The sequence below is a fragment of the Sinohyriopsis cumingii genome, chromosome 17 (assembly GCF_028554795.1).
Source record: "Sinohyriopsis cumingii isolate HCF-2022 chromosome 17, ASM2855479v2, whole genome shotgun sequence".
Classification (NCBI taxonomy): Eukaryota; Metazoa; Mollusca; class Bivalvia; order Unionida; family Unionidae; genus Sinohyriopsis; species Sinohyriopsis cumingii.
In genome coordinates this window covers 88,153,480-88,180,215 of record NC_142977.1, presented here as the reverse complement: position 1 = coordinate 88,180,215, position 26,736 = coordinate 88,153,480, and the positions used below count along the sequence as shown (strand labels likewise).

The 26,736-nt window shown below is 36.3% G+C and overlaps 1 protein-coding gene across 6 annotated transcripts in view; it reads left to right on the top strand.

Moving 5' to 3' along the window:
- The window catches only part of LOC149779385 (polypeptide N-acetylgalactosaminyltransferase 13-like), a 165,948-nt gene that overhangs the window by 67,763 nt on the left and 71,449 nt on the right, over nucleotides 1-26,736 (top strand). For all 6 annotated transcript variants that reach the window (XM_089940031.1, XM_089940030.1, XM_089940029.1 and 3 more), the window contains 2 exons: nucleotides 12,858-13,026; nucleotides 15,132-15,304. In XM_089940031.1, coding sequence (XP_089796157.1) covers nucleotides 12,858-13,026; nucleotides 15,132-15,304 — 342 coding nt within the window. The remainder of the gene's footprint in view (nucleotides 1-12,857; nucleotides 13,027-15,131; nucleotides 15,305-26,736) is intronic.

Below are 26,736 nucleotides of genomic sequence, written 5' to 3'. Positions count from 1 at the left end.
TTCACCTGGCTGTAAGGTCAAGTGAGCATATGGTACGGCCCAGTGTGCATGGTAAGTCCATCAACAATTGTTATTTTCAACTTCTCAAAAACCACTGAACCAACTTGAACCAAACATGGCAGAGAACATCCTGGCTTGAAGGGCTGTTTAGGTTATGCTGATCAATTAATGGTAGAAAAAAAATTTAAATAGCTTGTCCTTGACGCCTGCTGAAAGCATTCTGGCATAAAGGCATTTTAAGGCTATTCAAATTATGCTGATCCACCATCACAAATGGCCACCATTGCTAAATATAGAAAAGCCTTTAAAGGACTTGATCTAAAAAAATGCTAATCAGAATTTGATCATCCAGGCATGAAAATTTTTCAAACTTGAACAGATGATGCCAGTATGCAATCAAATACATAACTGCTGTTAATGAAAATAGAAACAAAATATTGCTCTTCTTTACTGTTGACTGTCTTTTTACATTGGTGTTGAGTGGCAGAAGGGGTGGCTGTTGCACAGCTGTAATTTTTTGGTGTCAGAAAACCATCATCTGTTTGATATGAATACATTCTCTCACAGAGTGGAGAATTGTACATATGACACAATCCACTTGTGCACCTTGCATGGTACATGTGCAGAATGGTTATCTTTTTCAATGATGCCATGCTCTATGGATGTTACACCTAGATTGCCACCAGAGAAAATTTGCTTGTATCAAGTGTTTACCACATTGGTGGTCTCCCCATTGCATTTACTAGGTAATTTGAATTTTGTTGTTTCATTATCCATAATTTAAATTCTTTGCTGGTAACCTTTTCTCCATTTTAGAATTCATTTCTTTAAGGAACCAATGAGGTTTCCTTTCGTATGCCAACCTGTTGGTATTTGGGTACACTGCTCTCCTTCAAGGTCATGGTATTTGGGTACACTCCTCTCCTTTCCAGATATATAACTACGTCCTGGTATTTGGGTACACTCTTCTTTCCAGATATGTAATTATGGTCCTGGTCAGTCCATATGTTGAGGAATAACAGTAAAACCTAAGATAAACAGCAGCAACGGATACTTTTCAGTCTAAAAACTAGATTGCCATAAAGATCAGTGACATTTTTCTTATTGTTGTTTCCTTCAACACAAATATTAATATTGTCCTTGCTCCCACTTTGTACAGTTATTGCAGGTGTATCTGCATTTTTACCTGAATAAAAGGTTACAACAGTGAGAAACATCTTTTTACAAAAGGAAAAAACAGGCAAAACAGGTTCAGTTGTTTCCTTTCGTATGGATGTAATTTGTGCACATAGGAAAGAAAAGGTCAGTTTACGCATGATACAGACATGATTTTTCTCCGTTTCAAAGTGGAATTCAGCTTTTCTCATGGCTTTAGTCTGATTTTTCTTGATATAGTCCGTTTCTTTTTTTATTATCTCCGATTCGGTTTTTAGAAAATGGTCTGTTTGGTCCCATTCTGCAACAACCCTTGTAACATATTTGTTCCATATATTAGTTAGCCCACAACTCTCGTAAAGAGTATTCTGATTGGTCAACAGTTTAAATTCATCCATGAATCTTTGTGTAATGGTAATTGATGGCAGTGAAAAGAAGAAGTGTGCTTGCAAAAATGGCGTCCCGAGTTGTTGAGAGAGACCATGACATGAGAAGTTTAAATAAAGGTTTAAAAAAATATGGAAATGGGAATGGCTCAAGCGAAAAGTTGACGGAAATTTAGTTGGTCAGTTTATAAGAAAACTGAACCAGGGCTCGAATTTAACACAAATTTATTTGTAGCCAGAAGGGCTAGTATATTGAGAAATTTACTAGTCCTGCCAAATCTTTACTAGTCCTGTTCACAAAACAATGTCACACAGCTTTCATGTACGTTTACCAATTCAATTTTAAAATTCTAAAACCCGCAACAAAAATGGATGTTTTCTGTGTGTTTTTGCAAATTGTGTACACCATTTACACCACATAACATTCCTTTCCTCGTCATAATTCAGCCATTCCCTGTCTTTTGTCCATTTCTTCTGAAATTTTCCATTACGCTTTTCCCTATCATAAGAATTATTCCTCATCATTCTCATTCAACTTTTGCTTTTTTTCCGGTGGCTGAACACCTATCAAATGCCACATTTTTCCTGTCTTATAAGGAGGAAATTGTGCCTTGTTTTGAAATATGAGATGTTATAGTATCGCTGATGTGAATTATTTAAAGCAAGAAAAGGAATGGCACAGTGTCCTTTATATAAGAAAGTCAGAGCAAGAAACACGTTTCAGAACATGTGTCTTTGCCCCCCTCCCACAATTAAATGGCCTCTCCCTAACAAAGACTTAACTTCAGCAGATGTTCTGCATGATCAGAGCAGTGGCTATTGTAAACACTGCTATAAAATATTAGCATCAGAGGATATTGTTAGTTTCAGCTTGGAAAAGGTGTGTTCCCATCAAACGAAGCCATCTGACACTCGTCGCATTGTATTTAACAGTTCCAATTACAGTATCATAAGTCGTAAGTTTGGTAATTATTACTAATTAATCGAACCTCATTGTATTGTTAAAATTAATAATAAGGCGGAAAATTTTCAAATCTTAGATGCCCATGCTCAGAGATTTTAATTCCCAACAAATGTACGGCATTCTGCTTGGATATCTCCACGTGTATTCAATTATTTGTTCATTCTTGTAAGGGAAAAATATAAAAACTATTCTTATCATCATAGAAAAAGTAGTTGTATGGAAAGGATGTGTCAGTAACGTAATTGTAATAAACTGATCTAATTCTTATAATTATTTTGATGGAAATGTAAAATATGTAGTTTCCTGTTTGTGACTGTTGGAGCGTTTGGGTAGCGAGCAAAAAATAAAGAACTTTAAACAAAAAAATGTGCAAACTAATTTCTTTGAATAGTTTTTGTCATGTTCTTTTGTGTGGTATACCGCTTTGTAGTTTGTTATTGTGGTCGAGTGAATAAAGTGTGATATCATTTTTTCATTTAATTTGTTATCAGATTAATTAGATGAATTACCAAACTTCCGTTGTTAATGATGGGACCATAATTTGTGCTGTTAAGTGAAATGCACAAAATCGGATGGCTTCTTGTTATAGAAACGCACCTTTCCAAGGCAGAAATTGACTTCATCTTCTCATGCTAATATTGTATGACTGTGTTTACAATGGCCACTGCTTTGATTCTACAGAACATCTGCTAAGTCAAGTCTTTATTAGGGAATGGTGTAAACAAATGCTGACTATTGATAACTGACACTTGCTAGCCCATCGGACTATTAAAATTATGAAAGTTACTAGTCCAACAGGAAATCAGCTAGCCATGGGCTAGTGGACTACTGCTAATTTCGAGCCCTGTGAACGCTACTCAGGACTGACATTTTGTGGCCTTTGCTCTGCATTAATTGTGGTTGGAATAGTTAGGAATGGCACCTACAAAAGAAGCTGCATACAGAAAAATTGAAGCTCAGAAGGCATCTGGAAAAAGTGCAATTAATTACTATAAGAAGAAAGATTTCTTGCATGAGAGAAAGATGTAGCTCTCTGTCAGAATATGTGCACTGCATGTTGCCAATACAAGCACCAGCTTGAAAGTTTAAAGGCCGTCATTGAGAAGGAAAAGAAATGATTGCACATTGAGCCAAAAAAGTCAGCCAAAAAGAAAGACTAAACAGATCTTTGCCGAAGCAGCACAGAGAGCTTGACTGGAATATCAACATGATGTGTCCATTGGAGAAAAAGACCAGTGAATGTATGGGATTATTTGTATATAGTTGATATATTTGGGTGTTTATTTTACAGATTTGTTATGAAAAGAGAGAAGTATAATCTATTTGCTGCAAAAATTGAGAAATTATTGTTACTTAATTAAGATGTGAACACTGACATGCAGATGAAGTAACTTAAGCACCGAGAACAAATTCATGTGACAATAAAAATTGTGAAATTATTCAAGTCAAGTTGAAACTTTTTGGTAAGTTTGTTATTTTTCAAATGATTACTGTGTTATATATTATGATCATAGGTTGCACTAGGAGCAGTTTTTTATGATTGTAAAATGCAGTTTTGGCTGGGGGCCTTTGTCCCCCCAGGACCCTCAGATCCGAGGAGCTGCCCCTCGAGACCATATTGGGGGAAGGACCCACAAACCCCACTTTCCAATTTTCGTCTTTTTTGTGGAACACCAAAATCATGTCTGATGATATTAAAATATATTCTCAGAATAATATCAGTACAGTCATTGAAGTAGTGTGGTCACAAGATCGGCCCTTGGGACACTCATCCATACTGTATCAATTGCTCGAAGTGTACATTAAAAATTGTAATTGTGAACATTGCAAATTAAAGCCTTCTTAAACCTGGAATGTAGCATATTCCAGCCACACCTATTGGCATTTGAGGAAACTTCCTTCCCTCTCATTTTCAGAATTTTCCAATTGAGCTCTTCAGGTTGAAAGAGCAATTCTGGATCCTAGGAGCTTATAGGACCAACTTCTTTGGCAGCCCACGAGTCCTTCAAGAAGGAGGGACATCACATTTGAGGACTTGATCACTTCCACCCAAAAGGAAGGAGAAGTCAGACACTCCTGATGTTTAGGATAATGTATTGCTTCCTCCAGAGAGGGAGTTGGTATACTTCTCACATTATGTCTGAAGTAGTGTTGCTCCCTCCTGTTAGGGTGTTGCTCTGTTGACCTCATATGTCCAGGGGAGCATGTTGCTCCTTCGCACACAAGAGGCAGTACACCACTTTCAAGACATAACATTAGCCAGTCGTGCTCCCCTCTCAGATAAGAATGATGAACACCCACCCATTTGAGTAATGAATCAGTTTAGTATGAAGTATTCTCTGATTATCATTCTAAGGCAGGGGTCTCAAAAACACGCGGCCCGCAAGGGCATATTGTGCAGCCCGCGACACATTTTGGGATTTTCAAAAAATTGACTATTCATTTATTTCTTTTTCTCTCGCCGCCTTTTGAACTTTAACGTTAGCGCCATTTTGACCATAAGAAACTCTGACTTACTTATTTATTTGTAGTCTTTCTATTAATTGTTGCCCTTAATGCGGACTTCCAGTTCTGGTTTTTCAGTAAAGTGATCAAGTTGATGTTGAATTATAAAGTTGATTTTGCTGCATTTTTATAAACATAAAGGCCCATATAAATGTCTTCTGTTTTGAGAAAAAGAAAACTCGCGGACGAAAAGAGTTTTTCAAGTCAAATGGGGGAATTTATAATTTGTCACTGAGGTCAGCGATAAAATTCAATGTCTCATTTGTCAACAAACGATAGCTGTTCTGAAGGAGTATACCATGCGTCGGCACTACGAAACAATGCACCGTGAGAAATATGACGCTTACGTGGGCAAAATTAGAGAGGATAAAGTTATGCAACTTAAATCAGCATTATGCAAACAAAGAAGTTTCTTTACCAATGTTAGTCAGTGCAACGAAGATTCAGTAAGAGCAAGTTTCGCTAAAAGACTATAGAGTAAGGATCTCGAACACGTGGCCGGCCAAGCCGTATCCTGTGGCACGCAAAACGATTGGCGTCACAAGGTGTCATGAGAGATAACAAAGGTGGTGCGGCCCTTGGGCCATTGAAAATCCCCTCATGCGGCCCTCAGGGTGGTTTGAGTTTGAGACCCCTGTTCTAAGACCTAATGGTATGACTGAGTACAATCCTTGATCATCCTGTCCTTTGCAGGATTGGGTGTGTGCCCGCTGGGCAGAGACAAACGAAGGATATTCAATCAGTACCCCCCCCCCCCTTTGGTATTATCTCAATGAATCCTTATGGGATTTGGACCCAAAAACCTCAGGGTCCTTGGCCTTTCATGCTCCAGAGTGCTACTGGACCCTGCCCACACAGAGAGGTGATGATGTAGTTTGTGTCCTTCCATCACCTCCTCACTAGGTGGCATCAACCTGGAAAGCTAGAGGAATCACTTCATGTAGGGCAGACTATTTTGTCTCCCCTTTGCAGTGACGTTATTAGCAGACTTTTGCACATCCACCATGACGTTGCATTAGCCTCCTCAGAAGTCTTACTTAACCACAGTAAAGACCTTCTAATGGCTGGTTCATTCAAAGCTAAGACCCTATTCCATGGACTCTCTACTGTAGCTTCTTAAGACAATTACATTGATCCTTCACAACTGCTTCTGGCCCAGCATAATGGGTCAGTAATCATGCTTATGTGAATTACCCTTGGGCCATCTGCCAAGTTTTTCCAACAGATGCAACCCCAGTCCAATATGCAGCCTCAAACAAGACCACCTCTTTCTCTGTTGGGTTCATGGTGCAGTTAGATGACTCAGAGCCCAAGGAGGAAGATGTCTAACCCTCCTTCCTTTCCTGCCAGAGGCTTGATCAAGCATTATGAATGAAGGTTGGGTGCTTTACATTGTGAGCAAGTTTTACCAACTCCAGTTTCAGGATCAACGTCCTCTATCAGGAACCCCATGTATTTTCACCGGTTTGGTGGAATTGAGGGAATAGATGAACATCCTTTTGAAGAAAGGTGCAGTCAAGAGGGTCCTGAACAATCAGGCCCCCACATTCTATTCCCAAAGCTTTCTGGTTACCAAGAAAGGTGGAAACTTTTACATCATATTTGTTCTCTCCCCTTGAAACTTTTTTTTTCCACAGGAGGAACCTTCAAGATGGAGACCACATGTTCATTGTGAAACACTTCATCTCTCCGATTTGACAGTCTCAATTGTTCTTCAGTATGCCAGTTTGCACATCCTGATATTTCATCCACATTGCAAATAACTGGTTTTGCTTAGACCAGGAAGTTTTTCAGTTTGGAGTTCTGCCATTCAGAATCTCTACTGCACCCACAACCTTCACACAAGTTGTGGGAGTGATAGAAGCCTACCTCTGATTACTGGGAACATGGATTCTCTAGTAGGTTTGACAACTGGATGATTCACAATGTTCAGCTTTAGTCCCTTGGTACATGGTGAATTTGTTGGGTCATCTACTCAACCTCAAGGAGTTGGAATTTATATCGTCACAGGACTTCGTTTATGTGGGGATGAACTTCCTCATGAACCTTCCTCAGAACATTTTTGTTTGCTCGCCTTTACCCATCCCAATTGAGAACCTTGAATGCCATTGTGGGCTTGGTTCCCCTAGGAATTCTACATGTGACGTTTAGTTCCTCCTTCTTGCAAGGTAGAAACCACACATAGAGATTCTCTATATCAGCCCCATTCACTCTAGGACCAGTTTTTCATAACCATTTGCACTGGTGGATTATAATTGGGACAGATTCCCGATTGTAGTCTCCATGCATGCACTTGACCCCAACCCTAATATGTTTGCCAGTGAATCAAATTCCTGTTGTGGTGCTCATTTAGATCTGGAGGGCATAATTTTCCAGGCTCTTTGGATCAACAACCTAGGAATGAAAGCTGTATCGCAAGCATTGCAAGGGTGCATCAGTAGAGTAAGGTATTGATGTGTTATGCTCTTCTCCGAGAACACATCTGTAAAAGCACATCTTCTACATTAGGTAGGCACTCATGCTCCACTTTGTGCAGAGGTCTGGAACCACCTTTGCTGGGCCATTTCAGAGAACATCACCCTTTGAGTCTGCCACATTCCAGAAAAGAAAAACATTGATGGACATCCTGTCACAGAATGGTCTCTTCACTGCTTTGTAACAGAGTCCCTTTTCACACTTTTGGGCAATCAGCTATTTACATACACCTTCCCACCATTCCATCTGCTGCCTTAAGTTCTGCAAAAAGGCTGAACTTCCACTGCTCAGATCATTCTTATTAGACCCTCTGTGGCACCAGCAATCATGGTTGATCAATTGAATTAGGTCTCTACCTCACAGGAGGGAATTGATGTAGCAACTCCAGGGATCTCTCCTCCACAGCAGCCCTCAGATTCTCCACCATCAAACTTGGCTCAGCTCAAGTGATCATGCCATGTTGCCAGTTGCATCATTCAGGCCAGAAGAGCTTCTTCATATAAGGTCTATTATGCCAGGTTGAAGATCTTCTTTGATCATTGCAGCAGGAAACACGTTGATCGTGGCTTTCCATGTGTAACTTACATTGCTGATTTCCTTTTGTTCCTGCTTGAGAACAAAAGATGTTCAGTATCCACTATCAAGGGATTTAGAGCTGCCATTTCCACACACTTAAATTCTCTTCGGGCATGGTAATTGGTTTGAATTGACACCATGCTGATCTCATTAACTCTTTCTTCACTAAGTAACTTTGGGGGCATAGAGTCCTCAACACTAAGTAACTTTGGAGTTGTAAAGCAAAATGACTTGTGGATTTTGAAATAACATAACTTTGCCAATTTTAAAGATATCAAATTTTATGACTAATTGACTAAAATGTGCATATCTATTACAACTGTTAAAATACAGGTGCAAACAGGTAACACAACAGGTAAAATACAAGTAATTATCTATTTACTTCGTAGAAAACTTAAAAAGTTCCCAAAACTTTGTTCAATTGACCCTAGATGTACTCATGAATAATTCCAGTAGCAACACAAGTCTTTCTTTCAGGTATATGACAGGTAGAAATTAAAATTCCATAAAATGCCTTGATTTCATCCAAGGTGAAATTGGTCCACACACCTGTATGACAGTATCGCCTCTGGCGCGTTTGATCGTTGCATTCAAATTCATTAGACGGACAATGTTTCCAAAAAATTCATCTGAATAGAATATTTTAAAATATTCTAAAGCTCTCCTGGAGCCATCTAACACATGGGTGGGTCCAACTCTCTCAGAAAACTGAAACAAATCTTTTTGGTTTTCCAACTTCGTCCAATCAAAATTACATTGAGCGTACACTTCCTCCAGTTCAAAACCTTCAAAGTCCTCTTCATCGTCATCACCGTCACCCACAAGCGCATTCCATTGCCTCTCCAGACGCCTTCTCTCATTTTCATCCAACTTTACTTGGTCGAAATTGGTAAAATCCTCTGATAATTCAAAATCTAACACTTCACTATCTTTCTTCGAACTCCGCCTTTTTGTATACAAATTTCACCATTTGGAAAACTCGTTAAAAGTGCCTACTTTGTTCGATATTTCTAGTTGTATACAAGCTAAACTCACGAGATAATCTAAATATAATATCTACATTACAAGTAGGAAGTTATTAGAGGTATCCCAAAATTTATATAGTCATGTACTATAACGTTAGAGAAGAACACTGCCCCAGACGGTAAAGCAGTCCATAGTGTTTACGGACTTAATTCCCCTGGACTGGAAAACCGGTCCATAGCGATGAAAGGGTTAAGTATTTTGAGCTGCAGAGAACTATTCTCATGCTCTCTTACTTTTGTAATATTTCTTGTGCTTTATGGTCTTAAACCAAAATCCATATGAGCTGCTGAGTGAGGCATTTTTTCACTGCCTCACATGCAAGACTGTGTTTTATCTTGTCCTAGCATCTATGAGAACATTCAGCGATATTTATGCCTTGTCTATTGACACAGACTGTTTCCAGTACAATGTCAGCTGGGATTTTTTAGTATAATATGAATTTTGATTCCATTTCCTTTGTAAGCTGGGATTTTTTTTATAGCTATAACACAATTACGTTCACTATCTAAAGAGATCCCCAGTCTCAGTTGAATCTCTGCTGGGGACGATCAAGATGGTTTCTAAAGAGATTCCCAGTGAGTACCTTCCATTTCTAAAGGAAAATAAATGGTAGGAAACATTGTTTTCTTCCTCTTCTGAGGGCTCTGTAGACATTTCAGCTGACAAAATCATGTATACCTGTAGAAATTTCAGAATTGAATAACCAGTTCTTTCAAGCAACTTACATGTCACTCTATAAGACCACACAACAGAATTTGACCAAACTATTTGCAAATTGCATTCTAGCCTAAAGACTATTTTTATACAAATGAGGCTGACATGAAATATGGCTTCCATTTAAAAAATATGAAGAAGAAAAACTTGTTTAAAATGCCTTAAAATCTACAGAACAGAATTTTAAATATGGTCAGAATTACTAAAAAGTAAAATAGAAACTTTAAATGACTTCTTCGATAAACCACTGAACAAATTTTGAACAAATTTCACAGAAATCATCAAGGCATTGAAGTCCTGTTAAAATTTTACAACTGATGCCATAGATTAATAAGGCTGGTCAGCATTGGAATTTCACACATGATGCAATGCAATTTTATGTATCTTGTAATAACTCGAATGCACCTACTGGTTATTAGCAAAGGTAATTATGATAGGTGGATAAATCAAATTGCATTATGTATGAGCAATTAGTGTATCATGCATGACCATGACGCTACAGAGCTCGACAGTAGGCTACTACCTCCTGCCCCGTAAAGTCGTCGCTAGGGGTTAATGTGTTAATACTGGCCGCCATGTATAGCCTATCGTGTGCTGAAAAATGGTATTAAACCCTACAACAATAACAACAACTAAAATAAGAAAATCCTGTAAATGATATCATCAGAAAACTTGTCAACAGATTTAACAGCAAGAATCATGGAATAGTGCCTTTCAAGTCGATGCATCTCTTCAATCAGTGCAGCTGCCATTACAAAACCCCAAATAAGTAAAAACCAGAGTCAAGAGATTTCTTGGTGAACTGACCTGGCATTTTGCTGTTACTGAGTACATATCAGTCAAGATCTCTGGCTTGGGCCTTTTATTTCAGGAAATGTGTTATCTTAAATGATTACAGGGTTTGTTTTTTGATATTTTACTTGTTCATTCTGCTTTTGGTGAACAAATATATTTTATTTTATAAGACTTTTAATATGTAAAGAAAGAGTTGACATGGACAAAATTCTAGGATACTGACGAAGCATGAGACATACTACTGTATGTACTCACTTATAAGTCAAGGAAACTGCAAACTGCACAGAACCAGATCTACTATCACATAATGCACTGGAAGATCTAGGTTTATGCAGTTTGTTGTGAATAATCAGCAGGACAAACAGCATATACCCTGATCTGCTGGCACGTTGTGTGAAAGCAGGTCAGGGTTTATATTGTTTCCAGTTGGACTCGACTTGTACATGAGCATATATGGTATCTTCTGCAACAGATGTTCAATATGCATTATAGTGATTGTGTATATGAAGGATACTGACTGAACCATAGAGTCAAGTGTCATCTAGACAAGTGTCCTTTATACTGAGGTGAAATATTTAAGTACTCATGAAACATTGATTTTGTAACTTATCAGAATGTGTCCCATGACCAAGAGTGATCATATAAGATAGGTTTCACTATAAATGAAATCATTGTTTTCTTTTATGAGTATTTACATGGGTAGGTATCTGTTAAAATTTAAATGGTTGTTGATGCTGCATATGGCAAGACATGAAAGTAACACTTGATGGTGATGGCAGTTGCACAATGACAATGTCATAATATTATTTAAGTGGCATTGTAGTGTTTGAGATGGGAGGTTGGGGTATCGCAAGCAGCACTGGTGACAGGCTAGAAACTAGTCAGTGGAAGTGAGACATACGGTAGCAATTATGGTGGAATCGGCAAATACTGCATCAGCATTTTACGTAGAAAATTTTGCAATCAGGTTTTTGTTAGTTTTTCATTTGTTTCCTAAAGCATGCAATGGATTTTGTTCATGCTTATAATGTTTCATTTTGAAGTGGAGAAAACTTGTTCTGCAACACACTTGCATGCCCCTTTGATGATCCTAGGGGCAATGTAATAGAAAATTTAAGTTAAGGTTTTAGCTTTGTTCAGCTGCATATAGTTTTTAAACCTCTTGATGGATTGTGATTATATTTTGCATAAATCATTATGAAGCTGAGATAAATCATTCTGCAACATGATCAGTTGATCTTTTCACCTTGGAGTTCAGGTTAATTCTTTTTTTTTATGGGCTGAACATGCAGACACTGGCAATCTGTTTAATGCATACACAAAAATAGAGTTTTTCATGTTAATCATTTAGTTGTCTGTACAATTTATATGATCTTTTAGAATGTATGTATCCTTTGGACCTTTTTCCTTATTTATTTCATTCACTTCTCAAGCTTTTATTTCTTTCAAGAAAGACAGCTATGTAGGCCACTCCACTATGAAATATTACCATTGTCTTTAGTATAAATTCATGAGGCATACACTAACAAGTTTCTCATGACATATAATGAATTGAGCTGCATTACCTTGATTATTAGTGGATACGAAATTTATCTAATGATCCATGTGAATATGTGAAAATCCTGCTCAAATTGTTGCATGTATCACCTAATATGCAACCCAGCTATTAAATTGAAATATTGTACAAGGCTAAAGGGTAAGGTATTTTTTTCCAGTCCATATACCAACTAAGTTCATCATGGGTGACAGCAGCTCCATGTATTGTTATCCTCTAGCATTTGGAGTCCACCAAACAAAAAGTTGGTCCTGTGGCCAATGACACATTACCATAATTTATCTGGAACTTTTAATTACCATCTCTTGACACTTGCAGTGGTTAGCAAGTAGTAAATTCTAGTTAAGTTCAGGTTGCTCAGTAGATGATTGCCAAATTACTTTACTTATATGATGCCCCCCAAAACCACACTCGTTATAAAGCTGGTCATGGGAGCCATGGAGCATGCCACCTTATAGTGAACTCTTGTGTTGAAGTACATTCTACATATAAATTTACCATTACTTTATAACATGGAAACTGTGACCATACCCACCTTCTTACAAACAACTTGGATTAATGAGGGGTCATGTAGTGAAGGAGTGTTGTATTTGTTACTACTGTTGAAATTCTAATTAATTAAGTATTTTAAGGGAGTATTTTTTGGTATATTTTCCTGTGCAGCATGTTTGACTAGATTGCTTTAGTATTTTTTGTTTATTTCTAGGTCTGATACAGAGGTTCCCAACAGGGCCAGGGGAGCAGGGAAAAGCAGTTATAATTCCGCCTGAACGGCAAAATGAAGCCAAGGAAAAGTTCAAGATAAACCAGTTTAATTTAGTAGCCAGTGATATGATGTCTCTTAATAGATCACTACCAGATTATAGAATGTCAGGGTAATGAGTTAATCTAATGTACTTTTATCTAGAGATAAAATTCCTCTACATTAGAGGTTGACGATTAACCAAGATGCAGTATAAGTTTAATAAGAGCATCTATGAAGATATGCATACATAGAAAACAACCGTACACAGGCATTCCAGTATTTTTTGTGTGCAGAAATAAGTAAACGTATGTATTTTTTTAAAAACTTTAAGACGTATACTTTGCTCTTCTGGTGCTGATTTTGTTCAAATGAATTGATTAGTTGGACTGTTTATCTGTTTGCTTCAGTTTGATTCATCCTCTTTTTTGGGGAGGCTTTTTCTTTTCATTATTGTTAATGTGTGGGGTTTTTGGTTGGCTGAGTGGTCTATGGTGCTTGCCTTTACAGATCACTCACTCATCTCACCTCTGTCTGCCTGTGTTTGTGTCTCGGCTTGACCAGCATGAGTGTGTGAGAAAGCTTACCAGTAGCTTTACATGGGTCAGTGGTTCTTCCTCCACCAGATGGAATGGCCACCCTATTTAACCGATCTTGTGCTGTAAAAAAGGCATTATACCACCTAACCCAACCAAATCATTAATCAACAGTCTTTAAATTATGCAATTAAATTTTATTCTGAAATTATATGGAAATTGTGGCAATACATGGAAACATTGCTATAATGTGTTTTATTATAACATGAATTTGTTTGTTGGCTTCAACAGTACCCTTATTACATTCTTGGCTAGATCATGCTAAGAAATGACAGCTAAATGACTTTCCCAGGAACACACATCAGAAGCCAAGCCAGGTTAGTTTTGGTGGGTAATGATCACACAACCCTTGGAAAATAAATCCAGTGCTCTACCAACTGAACTACCTTGGCATTCTATGCAAAAAACAGCTCAATCAGCAAATGAGGGAGTCCAGATAAGTTGACAAGAGAATCAAGAGAATACAGCTCAATCAGCAACTGAGCAAGTCAAGATAAATTGACAAGAGAATTAAGAGAAAACAGCTCAATCAGCAACTGAGCGAGTCAAGATAAATTGACAAGAGAATTAAGAGAAAACAGCTCAATCAGCAACTGAGCAAGTCAAGATAAATTGACAAGAAAATCAAGAGAAAACAGCTCAATCAGCAACTGAGCGAGTCAAGATAAATTGACGAGAATTAAGAGAAAACAGCTCAATCAGCAACTGAGCGAGTCAAGATAAATTGACAAGAAAATCAAGAGAAAACAGCTCAATCAGCAACTGAGCGAGTCAAGATAAATTGACAAGAGAATCAAGAGAAAACAGCTCAATCAGCAAATGAGGGAGTCCAGATAAGTTGACAATAGAATCAAGAGAAAACAGCTCAATCAGCAACTGAGGCAGATTCTTGTAAAGATAATGTTGACATGGTGATCAAGAGAAAATAACTCAATCAGCAACTGAGGCTTACTGGAGTTTAGATCAAATTATCGCAAGGATCGAGAGAAAACATATGAATGTGTTTTCCTGTCGACTACACTTAGATACTGAAATATTTATGGAACAATATCGTAAAATTATTTTTTTTAAAATATAGGTGCATAATAACATGAAAATAGAAGGGCACTCAGACATTTGGATGCCTTTTCTGTCTGTCTGTCCATTTGTCCATACATGCACAGTTCTGGTAACTAGCATAGCTTAGCAACCCTTATACATGACTGGATGTCATTTGATGGAAAAAATGCCTATTCTTTGTACCTTTAAAATGGTGCCAAAATGACATCTTGAAAATCTTGTTATTGCTACTTTTCAATGGAATGTCATACTGACATGGTTTTTCACCAAAAGACTAATTATGATATTTGGTTGGTCCAAAATGAAAAAGGTGCTTAACTGTTCTCAAATACGGCTGCCACATTGGCTAATTTGAAAATATTATCACTGAAGAATATCAGAGCTGGTTTCAATACTTTGCAGTTAAAAAGAAGAAATAGTTTTGAGTTCGTTGAAATTCTTATCAGTACACTGCCATTCCATGTGAGAGGTCCTTTTAATGTGATGGAAGAACTTTGAGATATAACAATCATTTCTAAATATTTCTAAAAACTATTTTTATGCCTTTCATTTAAAAATCTTGTTTTTGTCTTTATCATTTCAGTTGCAAGTCAAAGAATTACCCTCCTATATCTGAATTACCAGACACAAGTGTTGTAATAGTCTTTCATAATGAGGCATGGTCAACACTTCTACGGACAGTCCACAGTATTATTGACAGATCTCCAAGGGAACTTCTCAATGAAATTATTCTAGTTGATGATGCCAGTGAAAGAGGTGATTTAGATCATTAATTATTCCCACAAGATTTTTTTTTCATTAAGGGAATGCTATAAATCCATGTTGGTTTAATTTATCAAGTGACAAATTTTGTTATAAAGTACAGCCTTTATTATGTTGTATGAATACAGTTAAAGCAAAGAAATGATTAAATGAGAACCTTCATCTCACAAACCTCCTAGGGATGAAGTGGTGTGGTTTGGGTTGATGTTTTATAACTAAGCAACACAAGTAGGTTATTTAGTGCCAATGCAATTGGAGTAAAGTGCTTTGCCCAAGGACACACCACAGTAGCAACCCAGCACTGATGCAGTGGTATTTTTGAACAAACACCCAATTGTCACAATACCAGCACATCAGCCACAGTCATTGCAGCTCTGGGACCAATTGGATCAGTTTAAAAGTTTGGAAATTTGAGTGAATGATTGGTAGTGTGAATAAATGATTGGAAGTTTATGTGGATAATTGGTACCTAGTTTGAATAAATGATTGGAAGTTTAAGTGGATAATTGGTTGTTTGAATACATGATTAGAAGTTTGAGTGGATAATTAGTAGTTTGAATAAATGATTGGAAGTTTGAGTGGATAATTGGTAGTTTGAATAAATGATTGGAAGTTTGAGCAGATAATTGATAGTTTGAATAAATGATTGGAAGTTTGAGTGGATAATTGATAGTTTGAATAAATCATTGTTAGCTTGAGTGGATAATTGTTAAATGTGAGTGATGGGTAATTTGAATGAATGATTAGTAATGATTAGTGAATATTTGGAAGTGTCGGTGAATGATTGGTAGTTGAGTGAGTGATTGGTAATTTGAGCGAATATTTGGAAGTGTCGGTGAGTGATTGGTAGTTGAGTGAGTGATTGGTAATTTGAGTGAATATTTGGAAATGTCGGTGAATGATTGGTAGTTGAGTGAGTGATTGGTAATTTGAGTGAATATTTGGAAGTGTCGGTGAGTGATTGGTAGTTGAGTGAGTGATTGGTAATTTGAGTGAATATTTGGAAATGTCGGTGAATGATTGGTAGTTGAGTGAGTGATTGGTAGTTTGAGTGAATATTTGGAAGTGTCAGTGAATGATTGGAAGTTTAATTGAATGATTTGTAGTTTGAGTGAATATTTGGAAGTGTCATTGAATGATTGGAAGTTTCAGTGAATGATTTGTAGTTGAGTGATTGATTGGTAATTTGAGTGAATGGTAGTTCATTTGAGTAATTTGTAGTTTTAGTGAGTGATTGGTGGTTTGAGTGAGTAAACTTATAGTTTGAGTGTGTGGTGTTTATAATCTGGAAAGTGAAGAACCAGTGTAAATGAGTCTATATGGAAAATAAGTGCACACTGACATCTTATATTTGTAGCATAAATAAGTTTATATACTGTATATACTAGTTTATAAGATCCAGCTGCATTGAATGAGATCTGCCATTGCATACTGCACTAGTAGATCTAGGTCTTTACAATTTCTTGGGAGTAATTAATCGAACAAACAACAAAAATCCTAATCTGCCAGTATACAATGCGATGACAGATCAGGGTTTATATTAATTGCAGTTGGACCTGACTTCTAAGCAAGTATATATGGTATGTTTGTATACAAAAACAAAGTCCAAGAATGAATATTCTCTCTTGTGGTGATTAGTCTGTTCTTAATCAGCTGATTAGCATGGCCATTTATCTGTATCTTTTCTGTTACTGCCTTTTCCATTTATCTCTCTTACCTTTCCTGGATCAGTTAGGTAATATGTATTAAAAAAATCTGGTTGATAAGCATATATAATGAAACTTTACTGATAGCAGTGTTCCCGTACATCTCACTGCCGATAAGCAGATATAAAAAAATATGGTAATATGTCTTGCATAAGTTTAAAATATTGTATAATCCATTAAACGTGATTCTTCTGTGGAAGCATTAGGTGCTGCTTTCCCACTCTATCTTTGAATTTAAGAACTGTTGTTAAAGACATTAATCTTTTTTTAAACCTGAAAACATGTAAAAATGAAAGGACACAGCTCTTAGTATATGCATGTATAATAAGCATATCAGTGAAACCGTTCGGACAAATTCAGTAGGCTGTGGCATTGAATTATAAATCTTGAAACTTAGAACTTACTTGAAATTTTAAAATTAGATATTTCCAAAGTTTATTGTGATTGTTACATGAAATTTTTAGCTGCATCTACTTTCCTTCTATAAACATTTCTGCAAAAATTTTAAAGCTTTTGTGCACAATGGGACTTTGATGTCCAATGATAAAGTTTCATGTAAAGGTTTTAGTCTGTATTTTAAAAGTTATCAATTCCAGGCTGTATGTTGCCAAATCTATTAAAGATGTTTGCATGAAATTGTCAGCAGTGGCCGTTTACAAGGGAGCTCCTGTAAAACTGGGATATAATTCTGTTAGCTTTTGTTTCGGATTGTTGCAGAACTAATATATTGTGTAGGGAGTTGGATCAAAAGGCACTTGATTGATCCTGATTATCCATAGCTTTGACTGGTCCTCATGATTTGCTCTTCATAAGCTTGTAACATTTTGAGCGGTCATGGCCACCATTTACTTGAATCTCTTGTTGACCTAATCAGAACATGATCTTCTCTGGACCCGAGGGTATGATAGGAACTATCTTGAAATGCTGGTGAAGTGTGTATACCCAACTGCAGTTTTATGTTTACCACTTGGATTAAAATAAGACAAGTGGAATCTTTGAAAAAGTACTTTCTAACACACACATACATATGTGTAATTGTGAAACACCCCTCGAATGGAGCTATGATTGTAATAATTGCTTTAAGAGTAATAGTTTAGATGCTTTTACTTGAAATCTTGTATAAAGCCTCTTAAAGGTCACTGAAAAAGTATGTCATATTAGCATAACTGTAATGTGTCAGTGAATCAAGGTCATTACTATGTAGTTTCATGGAAGACTTAATGGTGGGATTTGGCTGTATTTTGAGTCAAGAAATGCATCATTGATATTTATATATTTCTAATCTATACAACTATAAAAGGCTGCAGACATCGTTGACAGATTTATTTCAATTCAAATTTCAGAGTTTATGGGTGAGTGACACTTGCATAATTTGATTAAAAATGCACAATTTTGTTTACTTTGCAAAGATTATGGTAGATGGTTTTAATACTTTTTCATATTTTTCTTCTTATTTCATTATTATTCAACATTTTACTACTATTTATGATTTTACCTATTACAAGCAACATGATAATTTAGCCAATTTGGGCAACATGATAATGTAGCCATTATGGCCAACATGATAGTTTAGCCCTTACAGGCAACACAATAATTTAGCCCTTATGGGCAACATGATAATTTAGCCATTACAGGCAACATGATAATTTAGACATTATGGGCAGCACGGTAACTTAGCCATTATGGGCAATATAATAATGTAGCCATTATGGTCAGCACAATAATTTAGCCATTATGGGCAACACGATAATTTAGCCCTTATGGGCAGCAAATAGAGCAGTTACGTCATCTCGGTCAAAGAAAAATTGGAAATAAAAGGAAAAGAACAAAATAAATATATGAAAATTTTGGATCACTTGTTAAATTGATATCTATTGAAACATGCCATACAGTGAAATCTATGTATAAAGGACGTTAAGGTAGAAGAGAACTTCATCTATGGACAGATGTCCATCATTCAGAGTATGAAAATTATAATCAAGTTCAGAAAATAAACTTGTAAATGCTTTTTATATGGGCAGGTGCATGGGTGAAAGGTCTCCATTATATGTCAGAAGTTCCATCTCAGAATGCCCCCACAGATCTTCCAAAATCATGCAGATCCATTTAGTTTTTTGTGGGGTAGGAGGCTAAATTGGTTGGAAAGTGTTTAGTAGGGGGAAAAAATCAATGCTTTGGGATACTAAATTTTAAGCTTATGATTTACTGTTGAGTGAGCAAACAGAAGTGTTCATGCAGTATTCAGTTCACTCAAGGCTCCTTGGATGTGTTCTGCTGAATCACAAAGTTCAGACTTAACTCCATAATTCAGCACTCTACTGCTGTTTTGATTCATACATTTACCTCATAGGAACAAGCTGATAGAGGGTGCTGAATTATTTGAGTGAGACACCTTGGCATTTGCTTCATAGAACGATTTCTTTTAAAAACATAATGTTGTTACATTATCTTGGTTTGGTAGTCACTGATCAGAACAATTGGAATTTAGCCCATGCTGAATTTGCATACAATAAAAGTAGTTTTTCTTCTCTCCAATTCAGTAAGGTTACAGATTTATAAATGGCTAAAAGAACAGCACACTCCTTTTATCTGAGTTGAAACTTCAAAGTGTAACTGTCTAGTTCTCATGACTGTTGGTAGTGTATGGAGGAAAATGCATTTTCTATTTCAGCAGTTTTGTGCAATGTATATATGCTGACTAACTTTATACAATGTATATATGCTGACCGACTTTATGCAGTGTAAATATACTGACTGACTTTATGCAATGTATATATGCTGACTGACTTTATACAATGTATATATGCTGACTGACTTACACAATGTATATACGCTGACTTTATACAATGTATATATGCTGACTGACTTTATACAATGTATATATATGCTGACTGACTTTATATAATGTATATACGCTGACTTTATACAATGTATATACACTGACTGACTTTATACAATGTATATATGCTGACTGACTTTATACAATGTATATATGCTGACTGACTTTATACAATGTGTATATGCTGACTGACTTTATACAATGTATATATGCTGACTGACTTACACAATGTATATACTCTGACTTTATACAATGTATATATGCTGACTTTATACAATGTATATATGCTGACTGACTTTATACAATGTATATACGCTGACTTTATACAATGTATATACACTGACTGACTTTATACAATGTATATATGCTGACTGACTTTATACAATGTATATATGCTGACTGACTTTATACAGTGTATATACACTGACTGACTTTATACAATGTATATGTGCAGACTGACTTTATACAATGTATATATGCTGACTGACTTTATACAATATATATATGCTGATTGACTTTGTACAGTGTATATACACTGACTGACTTTATACAATGTATATGTGCAGACTGACTTTATACAATGTATATATGCTGACTGACTTTATACAATATGTATATCAGGGATGGTCCTGGCTTTTAAAAAGCTGTCGCAAGTAGTGTACATTTTTCCAAGTGTTAATTTAATCTATTAATGTAACAGGCAATGAATATTACAAAAGATGAGTTAGCTAATACTTTAATTGCAACAAGCATTAACAAAATGTTACAAAGTGTTACATGAAGGTCCGTCGTGATTTTAGGGCTGCCCACTGCCCATTTGTTGAATGCAGTCTAATCTTTCACATCTGTACATGCTGATTGTCATTAAATTCTCGAGAGATGAGATGCAGAGTTTATTTCTGATGTCAGTTTTTATGAAGTTCATCTTACTGAATCCACGTTCACAGTCTACAGTGCTGACAGGTGACACCAGTAGTCTCTCAGCAGCCGCAGATGCGCAAGGGTACGTTGCCCTGGATCTCACTGCCAACTGAATCAAGTCCTTAACACCTCTATACACCTTACCATTCCTGAGAACTTGAACCCTAGCATAAGCCACAAAGCCAGCCAACTCCTGACTAACCAATGCATTATCAACTTTAGTTGACATTTTAATAATAATAAAACCCTATGATCGTACATTGCAATGTAAGATAAGTGACATATAATGCGACCGTCGATTGCATGCATTCTGTAATTAAATGCCCCCCCCCCCCTTTATGGCTAGCTTCACAAAGCTTGTAATTGCTTTTTAAATCCCAAGAATGATCACTGAAAGTTGTATAAATTTTCTCGACAAGCAAAATAGGATCTCCATTCCCACGAATGAAACTTACACGAGTCAACACCTGGCAATATTGGACCGTATATATAAGCATTAATTCACACCCAATTTAGGGATTCTTTCACTCCTGTATTTTGAGAAATAAATAATTATTTTTGTATTTATACACAGTAGTCGGTACTTCAAAGGTTATCAGTTTTCTATGACGGTTCAGCAAAACTTGTATTGGTATATGTAAAAAAAAAGCCCAAAAAGCAGAAGGATTAGCCATTCAGTTAATTGTATCTGTTCTATTCGCGTCTTCAGAAGTCAGTCAGTTGTAGGTATAGTTCGGTAGCATGATGGACTGTATCACAGCATACAGTACTCAGCCCAGACATCAGCATAAGCAGATTATGATGTAACAATGCACTGTAAAGATGGGGTTGTCAATATGAACAAAGGATCGTTTGTTTAACAGATAGATTCCAGTGCATTGCTTAGTCAAGTTTGTGGCTTCCTTTCGTTCTCCCTTTTAATTTATCCAGTCCAAAAAGTCTGTCGCCAAAAAAAATCGCCAAATGGGATATTTTTGTCGCCAATAAGGAAAAAAAATCGCAATTTGTGACATTGGCAAAGCCCAGGACGATCCCTGTATATGCTGACTGACTTCATGGTAAGAACAGGAGAATGACTTTGAAACAAAAAAGGCAATCAGCATATTAAAGCAGCACATGCAAACAGATTTAAGACAAATTATTATTTGCAGACTAAGTGAATGAAAATGAAATTATTTCAATATCAACCTTTTAGAATAAGCATTGTGGTTATTTGGTAACTGAAAGAGACTCAAGGAATTCAGCAAGAAACTAAATGTTTCATAAAACTATTGTCCTGTTTGTTACATTACGGGGTTTTCCTGTGTCCTTTCTCCAACATTTATACTGGCTGCCATGTATAGCCTATCTTGTGCTGAAAAATGCCATTAAACCCTACAACATCAGCAACAACAGATTAATAATGGAAAACTTATGTTGAGATGAAGGAAGCACTTTTTTCTTCAAAATTTGCAATGAGAAATTTGTATATTAATGATTCAGTTGATGTATGCATCATATTAAAGAATCAGAATTTTGGATTGTTAAGTTACAATTTTCTTTCAAAATATTTGTGTCAAAATTGCTCCTTTTTTAGCCTTCCCACCAGAACTTTGCCATTGCCCTTGACCCCAGCCTACTTTTCAGTATTGTGGATTTTTCCAACTTGCACCTATGCATGCACCTTGTTTATTGAGTTCTGAGCAGGTTTCACTATAGTTAATCAAAGGAAGCTTTAAAGAGACTGAAATGTTTTTCAAAACTACAGCTCGAAGCTCGTTTTGCATCATATTTAGTTGAAGTAATGTATGAAGGGAATAGGATTTTCCTCATTGGTTACAGTATTGTAGAGTCATCTTTTCGGAAATTTTTCGGGGTCCTTATATTTATGCTGGTTTTGTACTATGGCCTTTTTATATCCCCAACATGTGATATTGCAATAACTTACAATATGTCTGTCTGTCCATCTGAAAACATTATTTTGGGAGCATCACTTAACTGTTCAAGTTACCTCTATTAAACTTGGTACATATATTGGACTTGTGGTGTTTCAGACATTTTTGACTATTTGCTTTTTCATCATTCATTCACCGTTCATATTTTAATATCTCGGGCAAAACATGAATTATCACTTTGCAGTCTAATTTATACTTTGTTTACAAACTTCCTACATGTATATATGAAGTCTTCAACACATCAGTCCCCTGACAGACATTTTAGCATGGCAGGGGATTTAGATGATTATCTTCTTGGAGTTTTTGTGTATGTAAAAATGGAGCATTGAAGGCGGATGGATTGATGTAACTATGTCCATCTGGATTTCTCCATTTACAGTTTGATTTCTAGAGAGTAACTGTTAAACCATTCAAGATATTTCAACCAGACATGGTACATATGTAAAACAAGTTACATAGAGGTGGCTCAGCCAATGTGGGTATGTGAGAAAGCTGTCAATAGCTTTATGTTGGTCAGTGGCTCTTAATGGGGTTTTCCAAGTTTTTCCTCCTGAAATACTAGTCGCCATGGATAGTCTATGTTGTGCTGAGAAATGTTGTTAAACTAAAAAACATCAACATATAGGTCTCACTTGAACTTTGAATTTTCTACATTCATAGCTGTAAAAAGGTTTCCCAGGAAACAGTGTAGCACAAGTAATATATAAATTGAGAGTGCAGCACCATAGGGTACTAACATAGTAATAACTGAATGAAAGTGGAGTTAAGCACTATAGGGTACAAGCAAAATCAGTATATGAATTGAGTGTGCAGCTCCATAGGGTAATGTCATACGCAGTATCTAAACTGTGTGTGATATGCCACAGCGTAATAACATATGTAATATCTCAGTTGAGAGTGGAGGTAAGCACCATAGGGTACTAGCTTAAGCAGTATCTCATTTGAGAGTGGAGTAAAGCACCATAGGGTACTGGTATAAGCAATATCTCATTTGAGAGTGGAGTAAAGCACCATAGAGTACTGGTATAGGCAATATCTCAGTTGAGAATGGAGTGCAGCACCATAGAGTAGTTGCAGTAGTAATATTTCAGCTGAGTGCAGCACCATAGGGTTCTAGCATGAGCAGTATCTCAAGTGAGAGTTGAATGCAACACCATAGAGTACTTGCATAAGCAATACTTCATTTGAGAGTGGTGGCCCCCAGTGGTCTAAAGTGCTCACTCGGGGTTTTCCCAGGTTCTTCTTCCACCATTTATACTGGCTGCCTTATATAGCCTATCCTGTGCTGAAAAATGGCGTTAAACCCTTCAACAAAAACAACAACAACAGCTGAGTGTGGAGTGCAGCATCATAGAGTACTTGCATAAGCAACATCTCAGTTGAGAGTGGCTTGAACACTATAGATTACTTGCATAAGCAACATCTCAGTTGAGAGTGGAGTGCTGCACCATTTGGTAATAACGTAAGCAGTGTCTCAGATGAGAGTGGAGTGAGCACTATAGAGTACTTGCATAAGCAATATCTCAGTTGAGAGTGGATTGAGCACTATAGAGTACTTGCATAAGCAATATATCAGTTGGGATTAGATAGCAGCAACCTAAGTACTAATATAAGCAGTATCTCAGTTGAGATTGGAGTGCTGCACCATTTGGCAATAACATAAGCAATACCTCAGTTGAGAGTGGAGTGAGCACTATATGGTAATATCATTAGCAGTATAGTGGAACCCCGCTTTAACATGATAATTGGGGTTTAAAAAATTGGATAGTGTTAATAGCCGGGTCTCGTTAATGTGGGGTTTTACAGTATTTTACCTTTTTCAGAGAAGAACACATTGGCACATATATTTTTTTATGTCTAATGTATATCATGAATAGGGTATCAACATCTATTACTATCATGACATCGTGGCATGCTATTCATCCATAATGCATGTAATTCCATTGAAAAATTGCAGATTTAAAATATTCATTAATTTTGTCACAGATCATTGTGTCTGAATTCAACGTCTAATATATAGCATGAACAGAATATTAACACTGTTTACTTACCATCTGATATCATACCATCATGGCATGCAGTTAATCCATAATACATGTAATTCCATTTCAAAAATTGCATATATATTTAAACTATTCAGTAATTTTGTCACAGATGATTATGTGTCTGAATTCAGTGGGAAAATATAACAGCAAAATTAGGCCAAGAAAGATAAATTATCCATTGTAAATTTCCAATAATTAACTCTTGTATGCCAATTCATTTGAACGACTACAGCAAGCATAATTAACAAACAGCACATACTTTCAGCGTGCATATAACTTTTACTTCAGATTTTGGGAATATCTAAAGAAACATGTGAAAAATACTTTTATAAAGATTTTTAAGCTGAACTCGTGTACAATTTCATACCCTTTCAATTTCCAGCTAATAAAGTGGACATTATTTACTGGTCAACTGATTGTGTCTTATAACACCACCAAGCCCAGCAAATATGTTGGTGGCTTTCAATTTTTGATGTTTATTCAGTTGTGAGAATCTTTTATCAACCACAGCATTGTCTGCTGCTTGGTTGTGTATGCAGTTAAAGAAGAAACACATGTTGGCTATTGTTTAAGCAACAGTTGTATACAGAATTAATTGAAGACGATCACAAAAACGACTTACTGGCTTCCGATAATGTTTACTTTGGCATAACACTTCAAGAACCTGGTGACAGTTGTACATTTCAGAAGCCACGGCATGATTGTATTATATTCAGATTTATACACGAACTGTTCCTCCAAATGATAATAAACATTTATACACTATTTCACATACTTTAAAAAAAAATGTTCTGGGTGCAAGAAAAGTACACGTACATGTATTTAAAATTTCAGGAACCATGCCACGATTGTATTATATTCAAATTCATACACAGTCTCTTCCCCAAAATGATAATAACTTTTTTTAACACTATTTCACATACTTTGAAAAGAATTTTTTTTCATGTACAAATGATTATGTGAAATTTTGGGTGCCACGTCACAACCTCATTATATCCAAATTCACGTTATCCTGGGGTGCATTAAAGCAGGGTCACACTGTACCTCAGTTGAGAGTGGAGTGCAGCATTGTAAGGTACTAACATAAGTAGGACACAGGGTTTAGTTGGAGTCTTTACACAAGCGGGGGGGTCAAAGCGGTATGTCATCCCTTGATTACTTGCTTCATTTGCTAATCTGGCATACAGGATAGCTATTACATTTTCTTATTACCTGTATAATTAATACATCTGTCTCATCGGCATGAAATCTGCATGGTAACAGGATTACTTTTCAAATTGCTATGATCTTGTGGTTATGGGTTTTGACTAGATATTCACAAAATTCCAATGGATCTTTTTAGACATTTTGTTTGCAAAAAAAGTTAACATATCCTACAGAATTTGTGAAATTTCATATGAAAAAGTAGGTATGAAATGTTGCAAATAAGAAAATGTTACATATAATTTTTTCATATACTAGAAATTGTCATTTTAACTGCCAGATTAGCTGTCAGTTTTTGGTATGATTCTTACACACTTTGTTTTCTTTCATATTATTTTATACAAATGTCACCCAACAACAGTATTCTACTGTTTAATTTTTTTAAATTATAGTTTTACTGTTCATAGACCAGAAGAACTTATGGGATTGTCTGTTGTTTGTCATCCTTCCATCCATTAGAACTACTTTGTTATCACTACTGCTCCTAAACTATTGGAGGATAGCCATGAAGCTTTACAGATCCATTTATCCAGCACTATAGATGGTCTTCAGTGAAATTGCTGCTTCTCAGATATCAAATATGGCTGCCAGCATGAAAATCTTGTTATTGCTATTGCTCTAGAATGGATGGTTGTATGCAAATGTGTTCTTGAAAATAATTATTATGATGTCTACTTTGACCTAAGTGAAAATGGTGCTGACCTGACATTCAGTATGGCCACCACAGAAGTCATCGGGAAATATTGTTGCTACTCCTCCTGATATGGCCACCATAGTG